The 26,026-nt window shown below is 40.9% G+C and overlaps 2 protein-coding genes and 1 non-coding gene across 9 annotated transcripts in view; 1 reads left to right on the plus strand and 2 right to left on the minus strand.

The window, feature by feature from the left end:
• Positions 1 to 377: 377 nt before the first annotated feature.
• NCR3LG1 (natural killer cell cytotoxicity receptor 3 ligand 1) lies at positions 378 to 19,362 on the minus strand. 4 transcript variants are annotated; one of them, XM_072725473.1, is made up of 6 exons: positions 19,140 to 19,353; positions 15,307 to 15,651; positions 4,863 to 5,189; positions 3,857 to 3,905; positions 3,276 to 3,376; positions 561 to 1,120 (listed from the first exon to the last, which is right to left on the minus strand). In XM_072725473.1, exons 1-5 carry the CDS (start codon positions 19,213 to 19,215, stop codon positions 3,283 to 3,285), a joined length of 891 nt encoding a protein of 296 aa, XP_072581574.1. In that variant the 5' UTR covers positions 19,216 to 19,353; the 3' UTR covers positions 561 to 1,120; positions 3,276 to 3,282. The 4 variants fall into 4 exon arrangements, with proteins under 4 accessions (XP_072581576.1, XP_072581574.1, XP_025863962.1 ...); XM_072725475.1 differs by lacking the exon at positions 3,857 to 3,905 and having other exon boundaries at positions 378 to 1,120; positions 19,140 to 19,362; XM_026008177.2 differs by lacking the exons at positions 3,857 to 3,905; positions 19,140 to 19,353 and adding an exon at positions 18,298 to 18,505 and having other exon boundaries at positions 769 to 1,120.
• LOC112927117 (small nucleolar RNA SNORA72) lies at positions 16,618 to 16,749 on the plus strand. The gene has a single exon (XR_003236462.2). It is a non-coding gene; the product is annotated as a small nucleolar RNA SNORA72 (small nucleolar RNA).
• Positions 19,363 to 21,278: 1,916 nt separating the features above from the next.
• NUCB2 (nucleobindin 2) overlaps positions 21,279 to 26,026 on the minus strand; it is a 57,225-nt gene continuing 52,477 nt past the window's right edge. For all 4 annotated transcript variants that reach the window (XM_072725478.1, XM_072725479.1, XM_072725476.1 and 1 more), the window contains exon 15: positions 21,279 to 25,255. The gene's annotated coding sequence lies outside the window, so the exon portion shown is untranslated. The remainder of the gene's footprint in view (positions 25,256 to 26,026) is intronic.

The following is a 26,026-nucleotide window of genomic DNA, read 5'->3' on the forward strand; positions in this document are numbered from 1 at the left end:
CCTCCAAGTCTCGCAACAGGCTCCAGGCAGGGAGCCTGCTTCTTCCTCTGCCTGTATCTCTGCCTCTCTCTGTGTCCCTCATGAATAAATAAATAAATAATCTTCAAAAAAAGAAGTTTTAGATTCCAAATGTAAGATCGTATGGTATTCGTCTTTCTCTATTTCATTTAGCATAATACCCTCAAGGTCTATCTGTGGTGGTGCAAATGAGGAGATTTTGTTCTTTTTTTATGGATGAATAATATTCTATTATTATATTTTACATTATATATGTGTATGGATGGATGTGTATCACATTATAGATAATTATACACATACATTATATAATAGATGTTATAGATATATATTATATGTATATATATATATATATATATATATATATATATATATATCACATTTTCTTCATCCATTCATCTATCAATGGACACGAGTTTCCTTATCTTATATATTGTAAATAATGCTTCAATGATCTAAGGGGACATAGATCTTTTATACTTAGTGTTTTCACTTTCTTCAGGTAATACTCAGAAGTCAAATTGCTGGGTCATTTGGTAGTTCTATTTTTACTTTTTTGAGGAACTTCCCTTCTGTTTGCCATAGTGGCTACTACCAATCTACATTCCCATCAATAGTGCACTAGGGCTCCCTTCTTTCCACATCCTCACCAACACCTGTTGTTTCCTGTCTTTCTGATACTATCCATTCTGATAGGTGTGAAGTAGTATCTCATTGTGGTTTTGATTTCCCTGATCAGTAATGTTGAGCACCTTTTCATAAGTCTGTCGTCCATCTGTACGTCTTCTTTGGAAAGTGTTACTTTCTTTTTCTTGGATAAGCTGATTGGCAGGAAGTTATAAAAGAAAATGTCTTGAACAGTCTGCTCTTGGGCAAGCTACCTAAGCCGCTGGGAAAAGTAATTTCAGGTCCTTATGCATTCGCTGAGAAATCTTTCTGTGTAGGAATTTCCAATATTCTTCTATGGTTCCTCCATGTGAATAAGCCATGAATACATCATAATGAAAGCACCTCATTATACTTCTTCAATCCTTCCTATATCATTTTGGATGTTCTGAGGAGAAGCTCTTAAGGTAGAGGATAAGGGATTTGTTTGGCATAGTCCCTGTGAAAGATAAAGGAGAGAGGGTGCATGAGTATGAGGACAAAGCCTTAGATCATGATGTAGGTATCATATCTGTAAAGGAAGAAGGGAGGTTTGGGTAGCAAGATCCCCAGACTACAGTGCATGTCTTAGAAAGTCTCAGCCACCCCAGTGGGGAGCTCTAAAACTCCTGCATTTCTCAGCTATTTTCTGGGGCTGCCCAAGGAGAGCATGACATAGGTTCTAGTACTGCAGTGGATCCCTGACGTGCCACAGCTGGAGCATGTTGGTTGAGTATGCTCCATACCTGGCTCTCTCTCTCCAAGGGGTCTCAGCAGCACATCTCCATAGCAACCACACTTTCTAGTTAAAACTCAACTCCCTGAGAAGCTGTATTGGTTAGCCTTCGCTATGTAAAATCCAGCCTAAAATACAGTGGCTTTTGGGGGGGAAAAAAAGTATGTATTTCTCATGCATTTGAGAGTTGGCTGGACTCTTGGCAGCATTCACGGTTGTTGAATGCTGATGATTTCAGCTAGATTCGCTCACATGTCTGCGAGTTGTGGGCCATCATGTGATCCGGACCAACCTTTCCTAGTTAGTACAGCTCTAACTTCTCTGCTGTCACTCAGCCCCCAGCAGGCTCACATGGATGCATCCTCCTCTTAACTAATATCCGAAGCACCAGAGAAAGCAAATGGAAACACAGAAAGTCCCTTGATGCCTAAATTTAGAATAGGCCCTCTTTCCCTTCAGCCTCATTCTACTGGCCAAAGCAAGTCAGGAGATTGAGCCCCGTGTTGGAGGCAGCCCATCGTTGGAGGACACTAGCAAATTGCATGGCAGAGGACGTGGGTATGAGGAAGGGTGAAGGCCCAAACCATCACATAATCCAGGATCATCACAAAGGCTTGAGTCTCTTTTTCAATAAGTATCATTGCCAAATGTGAGGTTACCGTGATAGCACCTGAATTATCAGAAGTCAGAGGAATGCAAGAAATAGAATATTCACAAATATCACAAGAGACATTTGAAAACCACTCTGTATCTAGTTATCTCATCGGCCTAGGTCGCATCAGAAAAATAAATCCCATGAATCAGTTGGCAATTTTTTGATAAACAAGTACCCTTTTCGGACACCTGGGTAGCTCAATGGTTGAGCATCTGCCTTTGGCTCAGGGCGTGATCCCGGAGTTCCCAGATCAAGTCCCGCATCAGGCTCCCTGCATGGAGCCTGCTTCTCTCTTTGCCAGTCTCTGCCTCTCTCTGTGTGTCTCTCATGATTAATAAATAAAATCCTTAAAAAAACAAACAAACAAATAGCCTTTTCTTCTTAATTAACCGAGTATTGCACTTTTCCTACGAGATTTATAATGATTCTGTCTTGGCTGGTCCATAAATATCTGAGGGTAATTTTATTATGTAGAACCATTTTAACCAACATGTTTACACTGGTCTTTTGGGCCTCTACAGTTTGACTTGTTTTATTTGCTTTTTGGGCCATAGTCAAGGATAAACATGTTTGAAAACATGCTTTAGTTGGGAAACACTTAGGGAGGGTTAGAAATCCCTGGCTAGGGCGCCTGGGTGGTTCAGTCGTTGAGCATGTGCCTTTGGCTCAGGTTGTGATCCCAGGGTCCTGGGATTGAGTCCCATATCAGGTTCCCTAAAGGGGAGCCTGCCTATATCTCTGCCTTTCTGTGTGTCTCTCATGAATACATAAATTTTGGGGAAAAAGAAAAAAGAAATCCCTGGTTAAACCAATAAATCTGGTGGCGAGTTACCCCAGCTGTTAACAAAATATGAGCACCTGGGAGAAGGAATTCTGACCTCTGAAGCCATGGTTTCTATGTGTGAGAACAACAGTACAGCCCATACACGGTTCAAAACCCTGGCCTGAACCAATAAGGTCAGGTCTGATACACAGTGAAACTGATATATCACAAAGAGGCAGGGGCTTTATGCTCTCCCCAGAGCCACAAACCACCATGTGGAGATCAGAAAAAAGCTCATCAACATAACATCAGAAAAAGCCACACACCAAAACACACACCACACTTAGAATACCCCAGTATGAATCCTAAGAAGTCTTCAACAGCATCCATTGACAATAATCCCTGAACTCCCAAAGCCAACTCTAAAACACAGAGTTAACCTTTGCTATGGAGCCACTTACCTTTCTCTTAAAAAGTACATATAACCAAGGTAGTACAATTACTAAGATTACTACAATGCTGATAACAATGTTGTCCCAAACAAAAGTTGTCTTCTCTGTTTCTGCAGGGAAAAAGGGAGAAAACATTAAGAAGAAATTCCTGGCCAGAGCCAGAGACCATACAACCACTGCTAGGATCTGTGGCTGTATGTCATTCTCCCTGTCCCTGTGACCCTCTGCCACATGTCATGGCACCCTCCATTCCTATCACATACACCTCCATACCAACACACCCCGCGTGTTTAGCACTTGCTAGAATACACTGCAATATCAAACACCACATGCCACACACATAAGCCATGCAATGTTCAAAGCTTCCAAACTACAGCACCATCTAACTGCTATAGAGTGAACATGTATGCTCCCCCCAAATTCATACAGTGAAATCCTAGTGCCCAATGTGATGGTATTAGGAGGTAGGTGGGTGAAACTCTCATGAATGGATTTAGTGCCCTTATAATAGGGGCCCTAAAGATATTTCTCATCCCTTCCACCACGTGAGGATACAATAAGAAGTCTGTAACCCAAAAGAGGGTCCTCACCCATCCATGCTGGCATGGCACAATGACCACAAACCTTCAGTCTCTGAAACTGTGAAAGATAAAGTTCTGTTGTTTTGAAGTCACCCAAACTGCAGCAAATTGTTATAGCAACCTTAATGGACTAAAACATATGTATAACCCAGACAAACCCCTCATACCGTACACACAAAGCATATTTCAATTTCATACTCCCCACGCCCTACATATACTCTGCACACATCTCTTCACACACCATCCACACATATTCCTAGCCCTTACTTCCAAGAATAATTCCTCTCTCGCTCCAGGATCATACTAGATACCCAGACCACATCCCCAAGGGCCGCTAGTCCCACCCTGCCTGCTTTACCCCTCTTAGCTCCAGGCGGATGCATTCGACCAGCAGGGTCATACCTACCCAGAACCAGAGCCATGACCATGGAAGCCAAGGTATGAGCTCCATGGACCTCATCCTACCAGCAGGAGGGATTCTATAGTGAGCTGCAGACCTTGAGCTAAGGATCCAATGTGCCTGGGGAAAGTCCTGGGCATCTGCAGGACCACCTTACTATGGCCTCCCCATCATGGGCACAACTCATAAGACAGAACTACTGACGCAGCCTCTACCAGCCAACAGTTTGCAGTGGACCTGGGGCCTGAGCAGAAGAGTTGCTGGCAGGGCTGAGTCCCTGGTCCCTGACAGACTCTTATCTTCAGAGGAATATCTTTGTAGCTAGTAAGCTTTATACTCTAAGCCATAGAGACCACCCAGATCACATAAACTGCCATGAGCTAACAAGTAGCCCTATTTCCATCTGAAGACTATTGTCACCACTTTCCACCTACTTGACCATCTGCCCTGGCTTAGAGACCTAGTCTGGACTGCTGATTCTGGGGCTGAGCTATGCCAGGCCAAGCTTCCTATCTTCCCCACTGTCCGTCTTCCCCTAGACTGCCTGGAAACCAAAGTTTTACATTACCCGACCTCAAGGTGAAGAGCAGGGGAAATGTTCAGGAGGCTGTTTACCTGTCACAATCAAGGTGAAGTTGTGGCTCTGGGAGGTTGGCAAGGATTCATGCCATACCACACACTGATAGACAGTCATATTGTCTTCCAAAGAGGGCTTCACCATCAAGTAACTAGTGACACGAAACATGCCATCCTCATCTTCGGTGGTACTATTAGTAATGATGCCCTCAGAAATCTCCAGATACCGGGGATCCTTTGGGGTCCACTTTTTCCATGTTATGGTAATGTTCTTGGGGTAGAACCTACTTGCCATACACAAAATACGTTGTTCTTCATTTTCTTTCACCATGGCTTGCTCTGGAGACAAGCTGCTGACGGGGTAAGCTGCCAAGAGAGAGAAGTCATGTTTCAAGGGGAGGTAGGGACCAGTTTATTACCGTAACATGGAAAGAGGGAAGGGGGAGAGGAGAGGAGAGCACAGCAAGCCTTCAGAAAGGGTGAGCATACTGAATGGGATTCTGCTTAGGCTAAATATTCTGGGTATGTTGGTTTTAGTGTTAGCTGATATGCTGTGGTCCCCTACTCTCACAGCAATTTTATAGAGTAGAGTTTCTTAAGATCCTTTGTGTCATAGACACCTTTGAAAATCTGAGGAAAGCCTTGGAACACTATTGTGGTAGAGACTACTAATGGCCAATTTTCATTCTTCAATGACATATTCAAGATAAAGCTACATCTCTCAACCTCCCTGTAGCCCTGTGAACTTAGGGTCTCGTCGTTTGGATGTAGTCAGAAGTGATAAGAGCAACTTCCAAGAAGTATCCTTAAATAACAAGTGTATATTAAAGAAAAGGACTGTGCTCTCCTCTCCTCTCCCCCTTCCTCCTTCCTGCAGAATGGCTGGACTAGTACATGACAGCTAGAGATGGAGAAGCCACTTCCAAACACAAGGTGGCAGCTACATGTTGAGAATGGCAAAGTGATAAGATAAAAGGATCCGAGGTCCCCTATGGTCATAGAACTGCCATACCTGCCTTGGACTGGTTACATTTCTGTAAAAGACAACAAACTACCTTTTTAAAAAAGCCATTGTTGACTTCTGGTTTCCCTTCTGACATGTAAAGACCCTGAAAGTCATAACAAGAAAAAAGCTGAGCTGAACAAACTATAATCAACAGGTTCTCTTAAATCCATGAGAGAATTAAGGTATCAGGGCAAACCAGCACCCTGAAAACTAGAGAGACAGATTGAGAGAATCACAGCCAAGATCTTAAGCAAATGCTAGGACCATAAACCGGTAAAGAAAGAAAACTAAAGAAAGAGCATGAACTAGCTTGACAAGAAGAAACTCCTGGGGGCCCAGTCTCATGGGGACCACCACACTTTCATGGGTTTTACTTCCAGGAAACCCACCAGGTTCTAGCAGTGAAGATTCTATAAAAATCCCCTCCTATTTTCAGGGGAGAGGAAAAGTAACTAAAAATATCCCTGGTGCGTTAACCACAACAAAGGATGCTTAAGAGAAAAGACTGCCAGAGCCTTCTCTGATTAGGGATGATAAGGATGATTAGCCCTAACTCTAGCCCCCTATAGCCTTCTAGTCTCACCTACAAACACTTCTAAAGGTCATAGCCTAAGGGCTCAGGGGACTTCAAGAATTGAGATTTAATGGTAAGATTGTCTGCTTCCCCTTTGCAACCCTTTATCACCACAGCAACAGGGCTCCAGGGTGAGAACAGTGGATGAAAACTGAGAGAGCTGCAAGTCACTGATTCTATTTAAGAAAGAGGGAAACAAAGAAAACAGGTAGCCAGCAATGAGGACCTGCCCATTCTTGATGGAAAATCCTTACAAGGAGGCTCTTAAAAAAATGTATCTTGCGTGGAAAATGTGTAGATTATAAGGGAGTACAGCTTTTGTCTCAATTTATTTCTTTATTTACTGGATGCATTTATGGAAAGCACATAACAAGTCTCTGTGGGAAGAAACAGAAGGAATCATAAAAGCGATTAAGAGAGCTCAAATAATGGGGTTTGTGCCAAAGATCCCGCATATCTAAAAGACCATAAAGTTTGTAACATCAAGTATCAGGAGTAAATTTTATGTTTTATCATCAATCAGCTTATTCTACAATAAAACGATGGGGAGAGATAAAGGAAGCAAAGAACAAAGACATCAAATAGAATGTGTACATACTAATCCAACCACATACATAATCACTTCAAATGAATGATCTAAACACATCAATGAAAAGACAAAAAATGGGGGCACCTGGGTGGTTCAGTCAGTTAAACATCTGCCTTTGCCTCAAGTCATGGGATCAAGCCTCACATTGGGCTCCCTGCTCAGGTGGGGCGGCTCCTTTTCCCTCTCCCTTCTCTCCACCCCTCCACTGGTACTCTCTCTCTTGCTCTCTCTCTCAAATAAATAAATGAAATCTTTAAAAAATAATAATAATAATGTCAAAATACATGAGGCAAAACCTGAATGAACTACAAGGAGAAACAGAAAAATCCACAATTATAGTTTGGAGATTTCGACACTCATTTTTCATTAATTGATAAACCAGCAGGCAGAAAAGCAGTAAGAAAATAGTTCAAAGGAACATCACCAGCAATCAATTGGATCAAATTAATCAATAGGATACTTTATCCAACAGCAAAATATACATTCTTCCCAAGGTCACATGGAACATTCACTAAGATAAACTGCATTCTAGCTCACAGAATTCATCTAACATTTTTAAAGAATAGAAATCATGCAGAGTATGTTCTCAGACCACAGTAGAGTTAAACTAGATATCAGTAAGCAGAAGAATGGCTGGAAAAATGCCAAATTTCTTGGAGAATAAATCACTTCTATTCTAAATAATATATGGGTCAAAGAAAAAAATCTCAAGAGAAACTTTTAAAATATTTTGAACTAAATGAAATTAAAATGAAAATATCACTTATGAAAATTTGCAGGTGCAACAAAAGAAATGGCTAGAGGGGAATGTATAGCATTTAATACATATTTTAGAAAAGAGGAAAGATATAAAATCAACTACCTTAATAAGCTTTCATCTTCAGAAGTTAGAGGAAGAAGAGCAATTTTATTATTTTTTTTTTTATAAAGATTTTATTTACTTACTCATGAGAGACACAGAGAAAGAGGCAGAGACATAGGCAGAGAGAGAAGCAGGCCGATGTAGCACTCCATCCCGAAACTCTGGGATGACACCCAGAGCCAAAGGCAGACGCCCAACTGCTGAGCCACCCAGGCATCCCAAGAAGAGCAATTTAAGCTTAAAACAAGCAGAAGAAAAGAAATTACAAAAATTAGAGCAGGATTCAATGAAGTTGAAGTGAATGGAGAAAATCAATGAAACCAAAAACTGGTGCTCTGAAATGATTACTAAATTGATAAATTTCTAGGTTAAGGAAAAAAAAAGTGAGAAGATAGAAATTACTAATATAAATGAAAGAAGGATCACTACTGACACTATGAACAAGAGTAGTAAAAGAATATTATGAACAACATTATGCCTACATGTTTGATAAATAAGATGGACCAATTCCTTGAAAGACACAAATTACCAAGATTCACACAAGAAAAAAATAGATAATCTGAATAGGCCTGCATCTATTAAGGAAATTGAATCAATAAATAATAACCTTCAAAAAAAGAAAGAACCAGGCTCAGATGGTTTCAATAGTGAATTCTACCAAACATTTAAGTTAATTATGATACCAATTTTTTACAATTTCATCTAGCAACTAGAAGCAGAGGGAATATATTCTAACTCTTTCTATGAGCCCAGAAATACACTAATACCAAAACCAAATAAGGGCATTACAAAAAAGGAAAGCTACACACCAATGCCTCTCATTACACTGAATGCAAAAATCCTCACAAAATATTAGCAAATTGAATCCAACAATGTATAAAAATAATTATACACTACAACAAAATTGGATTTATTCCAGATATTCAAGACTGGTTCATTATTCAAAAGTCAATTAATATAATCTATTACATCGACAGACTACAGAAGAAAAATTTTAAGAGCATATCAATTATGCGGAAAAAGCACTTGGCAAAATCCAACACCCATTCATGTTAAAAACTCTAGGCAAACCAGGAACAAGGGAACTTTCTCAACTTGAAAAAGGACATCTACAAAAAACTTATAGCTAACATCATACTTAATGGTGAGAAATTAAGGACAGGAACAAAGCAAGGGTATCACTTCTAACCAAGCCTATCCAATACTATAATGGAAGCTCTAGCTAGTATAATAGGACAAGAAAAGGAAATAAAAGATACGCAGATTAAAAAGGAAGAAATGACACTGTCTTTGTTCTCAGACATATGATTTACATAAAAAAAAATCCAAAGACTTGACCAAAAAATATTTAAACCCTACAACTAAAAAAAAAAAATAAATAAAAATAAACCCTACAACTAGTAAGTAATTACAACAGATTGTGGGATACAAGGTTAAAAGTTAGTTGCTTTCTGGGGCACCTCGGTGGCTCAGTGCTTGAGCCTCTCTGCCTTTGGCTCAGGTTGTGATCCCGGGGTCCTGGGACGGAGTCCAGCATTGGGCTCCCCGCAGGGAGTCTGCTTCTTTTTATGCCTATGTCTCTGCCTCTCTGTGTCTCTCATGAATAAATAAATAAAACCTTGAAAAAATAAAAAGTCAGTTGCTTTTTAATATCCCAGCAATAAACAACTGGAATTTCAAAATAAAAACCCAATACCAGGGCAGCCTGGGTGGCTCGGCGGTTTAGCACCTGCCTTCAGCCCTGCAGGGAGCCTGCTTCTCCCTCTGTCTGTGTCTCTGCCTCTCTCTGTGTCTCTCATGAATGAATAAATAAAATCTTCAAAAAAATAAAAAATAAAAAAAATAAAAACCTAATACCATTTACATTAGTGTTCCCTTTTCCCCACAAAAAAAGAAATACTTAGGTTTAAATCTAACAAAATAGGTACAGAATCTATATGAAGAAAATTATAAAACTCCAGTGAATGAAATCAAAGATCTAAATGAATGAAATATTCTATGTTCATGGAAAAGAAGAATCAATATTGTTAAGATGTCAATTCTTCCCACCTTGATCTATAGATTCAATGCAATCAAAAGCCCAGAAAGTACTTTGTGGATATTGACAAACTGACTCTCAAGTTTATATGGACAAGCAAAATGCCTAGAATAGCTAACACAATACTGAAGAACAAATTGGAGGACTGACATAACCTGACTTAAAGTCTTACTATAAAGCTACAATAATCAAGACAACATGGTATTGGTGAAAGAATAGACAAATAGACCAAACAGAAGAGAGAGCCCAGAAATTGACCTACACAAATGTATTCAACTGATCTTTCACAAAAGAGTAAATAAAGGCGATTCAATGCAGAAAAGATAATCTTCAATAAATACGCTGGAACAATTGGACATCCACATGCATAAACTTTGCACACGGAATCTAGACATACAACTTACACTTTTCACAAAAATTAACTCAAAATAGATCACAGACCTAAACATAAAACTATAAAATTTCTAGAAAGATAATATAAGAGAAAATCTAAGTAGCCCTGAGTTTGGTGATGAGCTTTTATTTTTTTTTCTATTTAAAAAAAATTTTTTTTTAATTTTAAGTAGACTCCATGCCCAGCATGGAGCCCAACATGAGGCTTGAACTTATCACCCTGAGATCAAGACCTGAGCAGAGATCAAGAGTTGGACACTAAACCAACTAAGCCACCAGGTGCTCCCCCATGATGACCTTTTAGATACAAGGGCAAAAGCATGATCCATGAAAGAAAAAAATTGGTGAGCTGAACTTTAATTTAGAACTTCTGTTCTGCAAAACACACTGTTAAGAAAATGAAAAAACACAGGTCATATATTGGGAACACACATCTAACACATATCTAATACAGAATTTGTATCTAAAATATACAGAAGATTCAAAAATAAGAAAATAAATAGAGGACTCTTAAAACTCAACAATAGGAAAACAAAAAATCCAACTGAAAAATGGACAAAATATCTAAACAAATATCTTTTAAAAGAAGACAGACAACAAAAAAAGCAAATGGAAAGATCCTCAACATCATAGGTCATTAGAGAATTGGAAATTAAAACAACAAATGAGATATCACTACGCACCTATTAGAATGGCTAAAATACAAAATATTAACAATACCAAATGTTGACAAGGATACAAAACAACAGGAACTCTCATTTATTGCTGGTAGGAATACAAAATGATATAGTCACTCTGGAAGAACTGGTAGTTTCTTACAAGTTGAACACAGTCTTAGCATATGATCTAGCAATCACACTCCTACGTATTTACCTAATGGAGATGAGAAATAATATCTAAACAAAACCTGCACCTGAATGTTTATGGCAGCCTTATTCCTAATTGCCAAAAACTGGAAGCAATCAAGATGTTTCTCAATAGGTGAATGGATAAACTAGGTACCTCCAAAAGATGGAATGTTACTCAGTGATAAAAAGAAATGAGCTATCAAGCCACCAAAAAAAGAGACACAGAGGAGTCTTTTTTTTTTAATTAATATATTTATTTATTTTGAGAGAGAAAGAGCACATGTGAGTGGGGCAGAGGGAGTGGGAGAGAATCTTAAGCAGACTCCTCGCTGAACATGGAGCCTGATCTTGATCTCAGGACTTGATCTCAGGACCCTGAGATCATGACCTAAGCCAAAATCAAGAGTCAATCACTTAACCAACTGAGCCATCCAGGCACCCTAAAGACACAAAGGAACCTTAAATGTATATTATTACTAAGTGAAGGAAGCCAGTCTGAAGACTACATACTGGATGATTCCAATTCCAATTATATCACATTCTAGAAAAGGAAAAAATATAGAGATAGCAAAAAAAATTAGTGGTGCAAGGGGTCCTGAGGGAGGGGCAAATAGGTGAAGCAAAGGCAGTAAGTCGTCTATTCTGTGATACTGTAGTGGTAGATGTATGATATCATAGATACGTCAAAATCACAGAATTATAACACAAAGAGTGAACCCTAAGGTATGCAAAATTTAAAAAAAAATTAGGAGTTCAAGGACCCCAACAGAGAGAAAAAAAGGTAGACTGTAACAAGCAAATCTAAGTGTACTTCACATGTATGAAACAACCTCACTCCAAGGAACAGAAGAAAAGTGTTGACCCAAGAAACTTGTGAAATAGATGGAGTCTATAAGAACAAAGGCAAAAAGAACTGCAACCAAATAATGTACTCTGGTTGACAAACTTGTTCCTCATGGCAGTAAGGTTAACAATTCAGATATGGCTCCAGATGTATACTGGAATTAAACAATTATGTAAACAGGGGGTGGCAGGAGCCAGGTTTCTCATGGTATGAGTGAGGGTTTGCATATAGGCAAGGGGAGGAGGCTAGAATGATTCATATGGTAAAAGATTAAAGTTAGGGGCATCATGAAGAATGAATATTTAATTTAATATAGACACAGATGGTTATGAATAGAAATACTTACAGATAAATGCATATGCACAGATTAGTATACAAACACATATTTATTTCTTTGCTCGGTCAGTTCAGAGGGCCTAGAAGCAATGATACCCCAGTGGTAACAAATACCTCTAGTGCCAGATTTAGGTTTCTAATATCATTTTCTAAAAAAAAAAAAAAAAAAAAAAGAACCAGGAAGGAGACACCTGGGTGGCTCAGTGGTTCAGTGGTTAAGCATCTGCCTTCAGCTCAGGGTGTGATCCCATAGTCCCAGGATCGAATCCCTCATCAGGCTCCCCACAGGGAGCCTGCTTCTCCCTCTGCCTGTGTCTCTGCTTTCTCTGTGTCCCTCATGAATAAATAAATAAAATCTTAAAAAAAAAATAGAGAGAGAACCAGGGAGAATTCCTCACGTAATTGGCTGACTGGCTGACTCTGGGAACAGGACAAGAAACACACAAGATGATCCTTCCTGGAGCATCTTGTAGTGCCAGAAAGTAAGAAAGTGCTTAAAGTAAAACAAAACCCCACAATGATGAGGGTATGTCAAAGAGACACAAGAATCAACTGAAAATACTCCCAATGGCCGAAGCTGGAAGAATGTGAGCAACAACATAAATAAAGTAGCATTAGATTATAACCCAAAGTACAAAATAAATATCCTGAGTCCATCCTAAAATAAGTAAATGATCAAACAAATTAATAAGTGAGAGAGAAGAGAAAAATCTGTGTGGAGGAATTCCAAATAAATTATGTAGCTACTCCTACTCCAATAAAAAAAAAAATTTTTTTTTTAAATTATGTAGCTAAAAAAATAATAAAATAAAAATAAAAAATAAAATTATGTAGCTACTCCACCCTAAAGGAGGGGGAACATAATTCCCCACAGCCTAAATGTGGGCTGCAAAGAGTGACTTCCCTTCAAAGTATAGCATGACAAGGAGGGGGAGGAGAATAACTTCCAAGTGGAGAAACAAGGCAAATACTACTAAGCTAAATAATTATGGTCAACGCCAATAGTTATAAATTGTTCAATTAGATGGGATGGGATGAAAATGGCACTTTACCTCTGTGATTTTCCTCCCCCAAAACTATAACTCCAGTGAATTATGAGAACAACAGCAGAGAAATGCCATTAGAGTGGCATCCTCTGATATACCTGATCACTACTCCTCAGAAGGTCAAGTTGTCAAAAATAAGGAAAGTCTGAGAAATTGTCAGAGTCAAGAGGAGCCTAAGGACACATGACAACTAAATGCAGTGTGGTATTCTAGATGCGATCTTGGAACAGAAAAAGAACATTAGATTAAAAACTAAGGAAATTTGAATAAATCATGAACTTTAATTAATAATAATTATCAATACTGGTTCATAATTTATAACAAATAGACCATACTAGTACAAGATATTAATAAAAGAGGAAATGGTGTGCAGACATGGGAGTAATATGAAAATTCTGTACTGTCTTTGTGATTTTTCTGTAAATCTAAAACTATTCTAAAAAATAAAGCCTATTAATTTTTTTAATACTTTCATTTTGGGGTACCTGGGTGGCTCAGTTGGTTAAGCAGCAGACTCTTCATTTCAGCTCAGATCATGATCTCAGAGTCCTGAGTTCAAGCCCCATGTCAGGCTCCACACTCAGCATGGATCTGCTTAAGATTCTCTCTCTCTTTCTCTCCCCCTTCTGTCCCTCCCTGCTATCCCACTTGCACTTGCATGTTCTTTCTCTCAAATAAATAAATGAATCTAACAAAATAAAATATTTTTATCTTAAGCTTCCTGTCAGTTGCAGAGGAAATTAATCCTAATTTAACATCCCCATCCCCCAATTTAGTATGTACAAAATATCAAAAAGTCCTAAGTACAATTCTAGGGGGCTCCTAGACATTGTCCCCCTTTTATGGGCTGAATTGTGGCCTCTCAAAATTCCTCTGCTGAAGTCCTAACCGCAATCCCTCAGACTGCAACTATATGTGGAATTAGGATCTTTATTCAGGTAATTTCAATTAAAATGAGGACACTAGGTTGAGGCCTAATCAAATAGGGCTGATGTCCTTGCAAAAAGAAAAGAGTAGGACACGTGCACGGAGGGAAGGATATGTGAAGACACAGGAAGAAGATGGCCATCCATCAGCCAAGCAAAAAGGCCTCAGAAAAAAAAAAAAAAAAAAAAACCAGCTCTACTGATACCTTGATCTCAGACTGGTAGATTCCAGAATTGTGAGAAAATAAATTTCTGTTATTTAAGTTATTCGGTTCAGTGGTGTTTTGTTATGGCAACCCTAGCCAACGAATACACCCCCAAAGCTCATCTACATGTTATCAGACCCATCATAATAAAGAAAAGTAGAGCTCAAAGAGGCATTTGGAGGATAGTGTTGCTGTTGTTACAAGTCTTCACTGGGCACCTACTTCACAGCAGTTCCCAACTGGGCATTTTCATACATTATTTTATGTAATCCTCAGACTATTACAAGAGAGGTATGATTTATCAACCCATTTTGTACAAGGGAAAATTCAGGCCCAAAAATGTTAAATGGCTGGGCCAATCACCCAATTTAGAAGCAGCAAAGCTAAGACAGGATTCAGATCTATGGAACCAGAGCCCAGCACCTCTCTCCCTTCCCAGCTACCTTTCAAAGATACCTCTACAGTGAACATGCACCGTCCACACACTAAGTGAATTATATCATAATTAATATAGCTATCTTTCACTGACCGTTTACAATGGGCCAAGCACTATGCTAAGTGTTACCTGCATTTTTCATAGATTCTTCCCCACAATAAACCCCCAAGGTAAGTATTATTACATTTGTTCAGAACGTGGTTCTATGTGATTAATAACTTGCCCAAAGTTGTCCAACTGTCCATAGAAGCCCAGGACTCAAACTCACGTCTATCCTACAGATTGGCCCATGCTCCAAACCTCTGCTCCATTTGGCCCACAGCTCCACCTCAAGCCTCAGCACCATGGCAACCACAGGGCCCTGCCCCCAGGTACTCACCCACAACCTCCAGGTTGACTGTTCCCACTGCTTTGTAAGGGGTGACCACCACCTCACATCGGTACTCTCCTGCTTCCTTCAGCTGGACGCCTGGCAGCTGGAGTGAGGCATCCCCCCTTTGCAGCCTCCTTTCAGACACGTGGGCTCCAGATCGTAATATCATTTGATGGTTATCAAAAAACTCAAACAGTTTAACTTCTGTTGCAGAGGCCTGATGCTTCCGATACCAGGTAATACCCATAACTGTGATGTCCAGATGGTGGTAACCATGGATTTTGCAGACAATAGTGGCATTATCATTTAGGAGCACCTTCTGAGTCGTCCCTGCCATCTCCACTTGCAGACCTGTGGCAATAAGAAAACTCAGTTATGGGAGACCCTTGGAAAAAACATAGGCATGTTACTCTCAAACGCTGCCACATAATTGGAAGCAAATTCCTTTTTTTTGTGGGGGAGGGAGTATCTCAGGTACAGGGGCTCTAAGTTCACAGCTCCACATTAATCCATATAAGATCCTTCAAGTTTGTTTTTTTTCAAGATTGTTTTCAATATTCAGTGTTCCTTGCAGTTTCATGGGAATTTTACAATTAGTGTATTTATTTCCACCAAGAAATGCTCTGAGATTCTAACAAGAATTGCCGTGAATCTGTAAATTAATTTGGGGAGAATTGCCATCGTAACAATGCTGCCTTTTTTTTTTTTTTTAAGATTTTATTTATTCATGAGAGACACGGGGGGGGGGGGGGGGTACAGAGACACAGGCAGAGGGAGAAGCAGGCTCCATGCAGGGAGCCCATCGTGGGACTCGATCCTAGGTCTCCAGGATCAGGCCCTGGGCTGAAGGCGGTGCTAAACCGCTGAGCCACCCGGGCTGCCACAATGCTGTCTTCTAATCCATGGATGTGTTTTTGGGATGTGCTAAGGATTGAATGTTTGCTCCAAAATTCATATGTTGAGGCCTACTGCCCAATGTGATGATATTTGGAGGCAGGCCCTTTGGGAGGTAATTAGGTCATGAAGGTGGAACCCTCATGAATGGGATTAGTGTCCTTATTAGAGACATGAGAGATCTCTTTCTCAGCATCAGGGGATAAAGTAAGAGGGTACTGCTCCACAAGCCAGGAGGAAGCCCCTATCCAAGAACTAAATCAGCACCTAGATCTTGGACTTCCCAACCTCCAGAACTGTTAGAAATAAATCTGTTGTTTAAGCCACTCACTCTAAGGTATTTGTTAGGGTGGCCTAAAAAGACTTAATAAGACAGGATGTTTTCCCATCGCACTTATTTAGATCCTCTTAAATTTTTGTCAACCACGAATAATCTCACTGTTCTGATTTTGTAATAATCAGAGCAGGCTAAACATTTGCTATATTAAGACCATGCATGTGTCCCCAGACTTAGTTCCTTCCCTAGGTCTGGTTTTATCAGTGCTGGTGATAGACCAATTCTGATTTATAAGATGCATCTTATGTAGGAAATGTCTCTGATTCAAGGCATCTGATTTTTTTTTGAGAAATGACAGCAAACCTAGCGTAATAACTTTTGAAGATAACCGTTGCTAATTTGATGATTACCGTTGATAATTTGATGATTACTTAATGGTAATGATGATGATTATTATTTAATGCCATTAAATAAACTGTAATACTTAAAGAAAAAGAAAAAGCTTTATAGTTTTCCGAGTAAAACTATTGTGCTTCTTTTGTTAAACTCATTCCGCAGTATTTTATTCTTTCTGGTGGTGTCATAAATCGAATTGTTTCTTGATTTTATTCTGAATTGCTCACTGCCAGTGTATAGAAATACCATTTACCCTTTTTTTTTTATATCCATCTCCCTTCCCTAACAGGTTACCATTCTAAGCTGTTTAAAGCTTCTGTTTTTGTTCTCTTTAACACTGCCTTGTTTTGTTTCTCAAACTTACGAAAATGGTTTGGAGTTACCTGTCACTGTTTCTGCTCTTCGCAACTGCTTCAAATCCTGTCTCATTGCTGCGTGTACAGCTAGTCCATTGGTAGAAGGTAATGAGAAGTGGGTACAGCTAGTCCACCGGTTGAAGGTAGTGAGTTCTCCACATGCAAACCCACATTTGGCTCATCCCCAGCCCCAGTGATGGACACCCCGCCGGTCTCCTAAATTCCCACATCCCCACCTGTCCGTCCACCCAGCACCACTTGGCACATCCTGGTGGACTCTGGCCAATTTATTAAGTTTCAAGTGACATCTTATTATTTTTAACTTCTATTCTATGACCTCTGAATGCAGCTTTTTTTTTTTTTTTCTCATTAAACTTTTGTTTTAATGGGTCTCAAAATTCTGTGACAGATTTTTGGTCAACTTGTTTCCATTAAAAAGTACTGATCTTAAAAACTAATAACTTAAAACTGGCACACACGCACAAAAAAAAAAAAAAAAAAGTCCGCAAAACATTCTCCTTCCCTTCTGAAGGTTTTACGATGCATTGTTATCATTAACCAGTCTTTTACTATTAAACTTAAATGGCCAATTGACACAAACAGCTCTGAGGCCGTTCTTCCACCACTGATTAAGACTGGGGTGGCAGGTATTGGGGATAATATTCATTTAGCCTTCTGAGCTTTCTGGGCAGACTTGGTGACTTTGCCAGCTCCAGCTGCCTTCTTGTCCACTGCTTTGATGACACCCACAGCAACCGTCTGTCTCATGTCACCAACAGCAAAACGGCCCAGAGGAGGATAGTCAGAGAAGCTCTCAACACCCATAGGTTTGCCAGGAACCATATCAACAATGGCAGCATCCCCAGATTTCATGAACTTGGGACCACCTTCCAGCTTCTTTCCAGAACGACGATCTATCTTTGCCTTCAGCGCAGCACACTTGCAGCTTTCAACTAGCTTCTCACGTAAGGAAGTTAGACACTATCTCAACAGGAGGCGCAGTGTTAAGGCCCTGTCTTCCCTCTGACCATCAACACTTTCTCGCATGCGATTTCCACTGAGCCTCTCACATACCGGTTAAGAACTGGTAGCGCGTCTAAACGAGCTTCACGTGCCTCGCTGCCTTGTTTCCCGTTGGATCCACACACACCCCTCCGGGTCCTTTAGGATGAGCCTCCGCAGACCACGCCCCTTCACCAGCAGGTGGAGGAGGAGCGTTTTCTTGCTTCCTCTCCTACTCGCCCCCACCCCCCTATCCCTATACTTTGCTCTTCCCCCCCCCCAAGATTTTATTTATTTATCAATGAGAGAGAGAGAGAGAGAGAGAGAGAGAGACTGGGGGGCGGGGGCAGAGGGAGAAGCAGGCTCCCTCCCCTCCCTGCTCCCTCCCTGCTCCGGTGCGGGGAGCCCGAGGTGGGGGGGGAGGCGGGGGGGGGGGCAGAGGGAGAAGCAGGCTCCCTCCCCTCCCTGCTCCCTCCCTGCTCCGGTGCGGGGAGCCCGAGGTGGGGGGGGAGGCGGGGGGGGGCAGAGGGAGAAGCAGGCTCCCCTCCCTGCTCCCTCCCTGCTCCGGTGCGGGGAGCCCGAGGTGGGGGGGAGGCGGGGGTGGCAGAGGGAGAAGCAGGTTCCCTCCCCTCCTTGCTCCCTCCCTGCTCCGGTGCGGGGAGCCCGAGGTGGGGGTGGGGGGCAGAGGGAGAAGCAGGCTCCCCTCCCTGCTCCCTCCCTGCTCCAGTGCGGGGAGCCCGAGGTGGGGGGGAGGCGGGGGGGGGGCAGAGGGAGAAGCAGGCTCCCCTCCCTGCTCCCTCCCTGCTCCCGTGCTGGGAGTCCGAGGCGGGTCTCGATCCCGGGCACTTCCCAGGCCTCCTCGCCGCGCCCCCGGGCCCTCCCCGGCCCCCCCCCCCCCCCCCCCCCGGGCCTACCTGAGCTGCCCGTCCCGAACCGCAGGACCAGAAGCAGGAGCGGCAGCAGGAGCAGGAGCGGCGGCCCGTGCGCCATCGCCAGACGAGCGGCAGCCGCGCGCACGACCCCAGAACCCCGGGGCAGCCGCCGCCCGCCCGCCGCGGTGCCCGGAGCCGCGCCGCGGAGGAAGACGCCCAGGGCGGGGCGCAGCGAGCGGGCGCGCGTGCAGCGGTCCCCGAAAGCCGGGCCGGTCCGCGCCGCTCCGCTCGGAAGAGCCGTGCCCCGCCCCGCCCCGCGCATGGCGACGCCCGCACCAATCGGAGGTTGCGGGTCCGCCCACGCGTGGCTCCGAGCCCGCCTTCCAGAGGTGGGACCTGGGCTCCGGCGTGAGCGACTTTGCAAACTGAGGCCGGGAGCCGGGAGCCGGGAGGCCCGGGGGTCGCTGCTCCTACCCGGCACGTGGCGCAGTCGGATGAACCCCCCTCCCTGGACGCGGGCTGGGGTCACGTCCCAGGGCCCAGCCCGCAGCCCCGCACCCGCGGCTCCCTGCGGAGCCCGAGCCGGGTTCTCCCCGAGCCCCGCCCCTCCCACCCCGCGGACGCTGTTGCTCTCTTAAAAAGTAGATCTTTATCTCGATCTATATATAGATCTTTAAAGATACATAGAGGTAAAGATATAGATCTTAAAAATTCGTTTACATTCTGAAACTAAAAACCAATCTATCTCCTGGACGCTTGGCTCAAACACCAAAAGGCGGCCCTTCCCTTGATGGGATGGGCATTGGGTGTTTATGTTGGCAAATTGAATTTTAATAAAACAATAAAATAAATAAAATGAAAAAAAAAAAGGCAGGACGCATGGGTGGCTCAGCGGTGCAGAATTGCTGGATCTCCAGCAATTGTAAGAATTACAGGATCAGGCTGGGTTCAGTGAATGAAGACTTAGAGGCACCGTCAGTAACTAAGCAAATGTTGGCCTTCTCACCTGCAGAACAGCATGCGTAGTGGAAAGAGCATAAACCTGGGAGGTGAGCAGGGTGGCCACACTGATACCAACTAGCTGCTGAGGGGCCTTCAGAATGTCACGGTTTCTGGTCCGCAGTTTTTTGTTTTTTTGTTTTTTTTTTAATTTTTATTTATTTATGATAGTCACAGAGAGACAGAGAGAGAGGCAGAGACATAGGCAGAGGGAGAAACAGGCTCCATGCACCGGGAGCCTGATGTGGGATTCGATCCCAGGTCTCCAGGATCGCGCCCTGGGCCAAAGGCAAGCGCCAAACCACTGCGCCACCCAGGGATCCCTGGTCCGCAGTTTTAACAAGTTAAGAGATCTGCAAGGTTAGGTCCAGTCATAGAATTCTAAAATCCTAAATTACAACTCTTCTCAACTGCTACCTCTTCCAGGAAGGCTTAACCTGAGGAGTCCTCCTCTTTGGTATTACTAGCATGATTAAATAACTTCATCCAAAGGAAGTTATCTGTTGAATCCCCATACTTGCCTGGTTAACCACTCTGCAAACCACTGGGATTTTCACTTGTGTGCTATTGAGTTAGGGATAGAAGGGGCTAGAGAGGGAAAGATAAAGGAGAGGCCCAGAATCAGGCTCCTATGAATCCCAAGGAAACAAAGGCAACAAAAATGGACAAGGAAGTAAATCTGGCCTGCTGGCTCCAAATTTTAAGGAATAGCTTCCTTTGACTGCTACAAAGTAGTTACAGAGACTCGCCAGACCCCAAAACAGCCATATGCCATTCACTCAAGATGGTACAAAAAACCTCAAGGCTATACACTCCCTGGTTAGGTTCTCAATAAAAGACCAAGCCGATAAGCCCCCAGTGGTGACTCTGTTGGGACCCCTCTCACTTCTGAGAGCTCTCTCTGTATCCCCGCTTAATAAACTTCTAGCTTTACTCACTCTCCTTTGTTGGTGAGATTCGTTCTTCGACTCCATGAGACAAGAACCTAGCTCTCCTGCTTCACTATCATTGGAAGCAGGAGCTGCATACTAAGAAATGCTGGAAAAGGAATTCCTTCGTTGGTACATGATCTCCAAGGCCCTCAGACTCTATGGCTCTATAATTGTATTCTGCAAACAACCCATTCTTTCAACATTGCCGAGTTTGTCCTTTTCCCCAGAAAATTGCAACAAATATTACATATTTTTCTGATTTTACATTTAATATAATTAAAAACAAAGCTATACAAATATGACCAGAATATTTTCTGACAAATATTGCACTAGAATTTTTACAATATAAACATCAAAAAACAAATTCAAATATAACAAACTTGTATAAAGTCTCTGTGTCTTTCTGATTAAATCCAGTTATTAAAATCCAGTTATTAATTTGTAGTTTACTTAAACAATCCAATTTTCTTAAGAAGCCAAAAAGAATTAAGTCCAAATACACTTCAGATTAATAAAATTTCTCTCCAAACTCTAAAATTAACAGAACACTCTGGGGCACATATTTATAAAAGGTTACATTTTTAATTCAACATTTAAATTGAAAAAAATTCCACAATCTCTCAAATTTAGCAATAATAAAATAAGTGGTCTTTAAAATAGGATGTATAAACCATCATTATTAAATGTTTTTTAAAACATAATAAATACTGATAATATATGGATTATGCAGCTCTGGTTTACTTCATGAAAAAGAAAGGCAAAATTTTTTTCACTTTTTAATGCCAGGAGATTATTTTTTTCAGAAGACACAGAATAACTAATGATCTTCCTTCCACATCTCTTTTAGGCACAAGCTTACATATAAATGTACACATATTGCTTCTGAAATATGATCTTTCAATTAGAGGCCATAAAAATTGGTACATAGACACTTTGAAAATTGCAAGGGCTTGTAACCTCCACGTGTACTCAAAGATCCTGGACTAACAGCTTCAAAGAAAGAAACACCTTCACTGAAAGGGGGCTCCTTCCTCCACCTCTGCTACAGTACTTCAGCCTCTAGGGCTCTCCCACTCTTAGGCCCCTGAAACTGGGTAGAAAAGTACAAGTAGAGCTATCTGGAAGTCACCAGAGCAAACACAAAAGAATGAAACAGTCACTCTGGGCATTAACGGGCTTCAAAGCATCCTTAAAATACTTAGCCTCTATTATATTTTATATAAATCTTTTGTAAATTAATCCTGTTTTAATAAAGTCATCTCTACATCTTAATTAGTAATACAACAGGCTCTCTTGGAGAAGAGATGAATAGTTTGGGATTTTGAGGGAAGTGCAGAATTCATTTGAAAGGCCTGGTAATTAACCCCAAAAGCTGATGGCAGTGAAACTTTAAGACAGCTGACAGTGGTGCTAATAACATTCTACATCCCTCAAAGCTCTCTCCCTGGACTCTGGAGGTGCATTAGAAACACAACAGTGGGAAAGTCAATACAAAAGTAGAAAATGGGGGGGATCCCTGGGTGGCTCAGCAGTTTAGTGCCTGCCTTTGGCCCGGGGCGGGATCCTGAAGGCCCGGGATCGAGTCCCGCATCAGGCTCCAGGTATGAAGCCTGCTTCTCCCTCTGCGTGTGTCTTTGCCTCTCTCTCTCTCTCTCTATTGTGAATAAATAAAATCTTTAAAAAAAAAAAAAGTAGAAAATGAGAGAATTCCTAGAGGGAAAAGAACTTAATTAAAATTCAGATGGGGTGCCTGGGTGGCCCACCTCTGGGTTTCCAGAGTTCCTGGTCTAGTGGGTCATGATCTCAGGAATTGTGGGATGGAGACAGCTTCGCTCTGTGCTCAGCAGAGTGTCTTCTTGGGGATTCCCCCTACCCCTACTTGCTCCCACTCTCTCTCTCTCTCTCTCTAAAATAAATAAATCTTAAACACAAAACTCAGATCATCCAGGCAAAAATAATGAATACAAAAAACTGTGCTACTTCTCTTCTAATCAGAAATTGTGAAACCCATGTCCTAGTCTGTTACAATTAAAATTTTTTCCCCTTTATTAACAACTGTAAGACAAAGTGTCTGCTGGAATGCACAAAGTATTTTTTTTAACTATTATTACTTAAGGAGGGTACAAAAAAAAGCTTAAAACTTGGACAAGTGACATTCATCAGAGTCTGAATGCTATGCATTTGCTCCATAAGCTGGTTCACTCTGGAAGAAGAGTTAGGAACTCACACTCATGAGTTAGAAATTTTCTTTAGGGTTAGAGTTACTCTCCACAGTGCCCGGAAACCTCTGTAGGAATGACTGCCTGCTTACCTAAATAGCTAACTTGTGCCAATGTGGTTTTCTTTTCCCCAATATCAATCATGAATCTCAATGAAACTTGCTATAAATATCAAAAAGTGAAAATACATACACATCAAAGGAAACAAGAAATGTATATAGAATTAGAACTGAGAGTTCATCAGAAAACAATTATGATTACAAACTGTAAGATACATTGCTCAATGCTATAGAACAAGAAGATGTTAGGAGTTTTAAACTGCTGTGTTTGACAAACATGCTTCACTACTATCACAAAAATGTTTGAACAGTAAGAGCCATGGCAAATGTTTTAAAAAGGAAAAAGATCTATAAGACATCATCACTACACTAATAAGGAAATATTTACAAAGTAGCAATACCAAGAACAGAAAGGGTAAAATTCAAAAGTAGAGCAAACTCAAATCACTTAAACAACTGAAGGGTAATAGTGAATAGTAAACTAGGTAAAACAGTGGTACAAAACAAATATAGAATGGCAAGGCTGTACATGGGTTTCATATTACACACAGGGAATCTAAAATGAAGGCAGGAATTTAGTTAAATGACACTCTCATATCACTAAAAATCTACATTTAAGGTAGACTAAATTGAACAAAAGTAACATTTTATTTTTTTTTATTTTTTAAAGATTTTATTTATTTACTCATAGAGACACACACAGAGAGAGAATGAGAGGCCAAGACACAAGCTGAGGGAGAAGCAGGCTCCACCCAGAGAGCCCGATGTGGGACTCGATCCAGGGTCTCCAGGATCACGCCTTGGGCTGCAGGCGGCGCTAAACCGCTGTGCCACCGGGGCTGCCCCCAAAATAACATTTTAATACAATGATTCTTAAGAGAAGGCAAAGAGAACTAGATGGAATCTTACTTCTTCTCTCTCACTTCTAAAGCCCTCAGACAAGTCAAAACTTTAACATCATGTGGAAATAAATCATTACCCATTTTTAAATTCCATGGAGCAGCAAAATTATAAGAAACAAAGTATTTTAATACTTTAATTATAAGATCTACATTCATAATCCTGGAAATCTTGGAAAATATACTTATTGATAAGGATAAAGCAAAAAGAGATAAGGAAATTTGCACAGCAAAAGTCAAATCTATTGCTTCCAATAGATTATAAAACAAAACAAAATTTGTTTACAAGCATGCACAGCTTTGAAGTTAAATGTAGGGAAAAATACACTGCCAAGGGCTGGCTAACAACCAAGCTGGTACATGGCATTCGTTGAGAATATGACTAATACCAATTAAAATGTAAGCTAAAAGGCTCTGCAGGGAAATCTGTAGCCATCTGTAAACATGAAATGCAGGAGTTTTTTCTACATAATTCTATAGGCAATATTGGGGGAAAAACCTAAATTCCTAAAGTTAAATCAAAGGTTTTATTGGTTTTGCTTTTGCTCTGCTTTGCTTTTGTCTCAATAAAGAGGTGTTAGTGCTAGTAACCACAAATTCAAATTTTTCAATTTGGTGTCTTTACCACTTGCTGCTACTGTTGTTCTGGCTCAGTTCTTGGATTGTCTAAGAGATGGGTATTAATCCATAGCTAAGTACTCATTTAATAAACTTGAGTAAGTAAAGATTGCAATCGTGATAATGACATTGTGTTAAAAAAAAAAAAAAGCAAAGACCAGATTTCCCTCAAATCTCACACCTTGAAAGCAAGTTGTCATTACAGTCTTTCATATCACAGGGAACAAAAAAAGTTCACTTTGCACTTTACTCAATATATCTTAGTCTCTTTAATTAAAGAAAAAAAAAAAGAAGAACTGAAGTATTAAGTAGAGGCACCAGTGGTTAAAGGTGGAAGTGATTCATCAGGTAATAAAAATCTGACATGAAAACGATGAAGCTCATCATCCAACTCTGGCTCTGTTTCAACTCCTTCTGCATTGTATCGCATGGCTAAAAAACAAAGATTAAATTTTAGGCACTAACCAGAACTAGACTTGTCAAAATTTCTTCCTAAAGAAAATAATTTCTCACACCCTCTTTTATTAGACTATCATAAAAAACACACATCCTCATGAAATATTAACATTTTCTTTATATTTTTCTTCCTGTGAAAAACAAATGTGCATTTAGGCTTTGGTGATACAAATCTGTTCAAATAGCTAGAAAAGAATGCTGTTATAAACACATGTTAGAAAAAAAAAAAACCGTAGAGCCATATCTCAAAGAATTTTTTTACCACTGCTTCTAAACTAGTTTCTTTTAGCAAGTATCAAATATTCTAGAAGACTATCATCTTTTAAAATCTAATGTTAATTATATATCCCTAAGTATACAATTTATATGCTTCATGAAAATTCATATGCAAAACAAAATCCCCAATTACTAATATATACCACTAAGGCAGCTAAACCAAAGACTACCAAAAAGTGTTAAGAAGAATGGAGCCATGCTGGGCTCCATGCTCAGTGGGAAGTCGACTTGAGATTCTCTCCTTCTGCCTCTGTCTCTGTCCCTCCCCACACTCATGTGCTCTCTTTCTCTCTAAAATAAATAAATCTTTTAAAAAAAAATTTTTTAAAGGAAGAATGGTATAAATTAAACACAGGACCAATACTTTTTTTAAAAATTTTTTTGGGGGGGACCAATACTTTCTACAGAGCTGTAAAGAATACTATTAGCAACTCTGTAAGAAACAGTATTTGCTCATAAATGCCCAATACT

The sequence above is a fragment of the Vulpes vulpes genome, chromosome 11 (assembly GCF_048418805.1).
Source record: "Vulpes vulpes isolate BD-2025 chromosome 11, VulVul3, whole genome shotgun sequence".
Classification (NCBI taxonomy): Eukaryota; Metazoa; Chordata; class Mammalia; order Carnivora; family Canidae; genus Vulpes; species Vulpes vulpes.

Coding starts and splice junctions, on each gene's coding strand:
- NCR3LG1 (XM_072725475.1), bottom strand. CDS start 19,215: ATGGCGCACGGGCCGCCGCTCCTGCTCCTGCTGCCGCTCCTGCTTCTG. Junction 15,652..19,139: donor GTTCGGGACGGGCAGCTCAG/GTAGGCCCGGGG, acceptor TTATTGCCACAG/GTCTGCAAGTGGAGATGGCA. Junction 1,121..3,275: donor ATGTACTTTTTAAGAGAAAG/GTAAGTGGCTCC, acceptor TATCTTTCACAG/GGACTATGCCAAACAAATCC.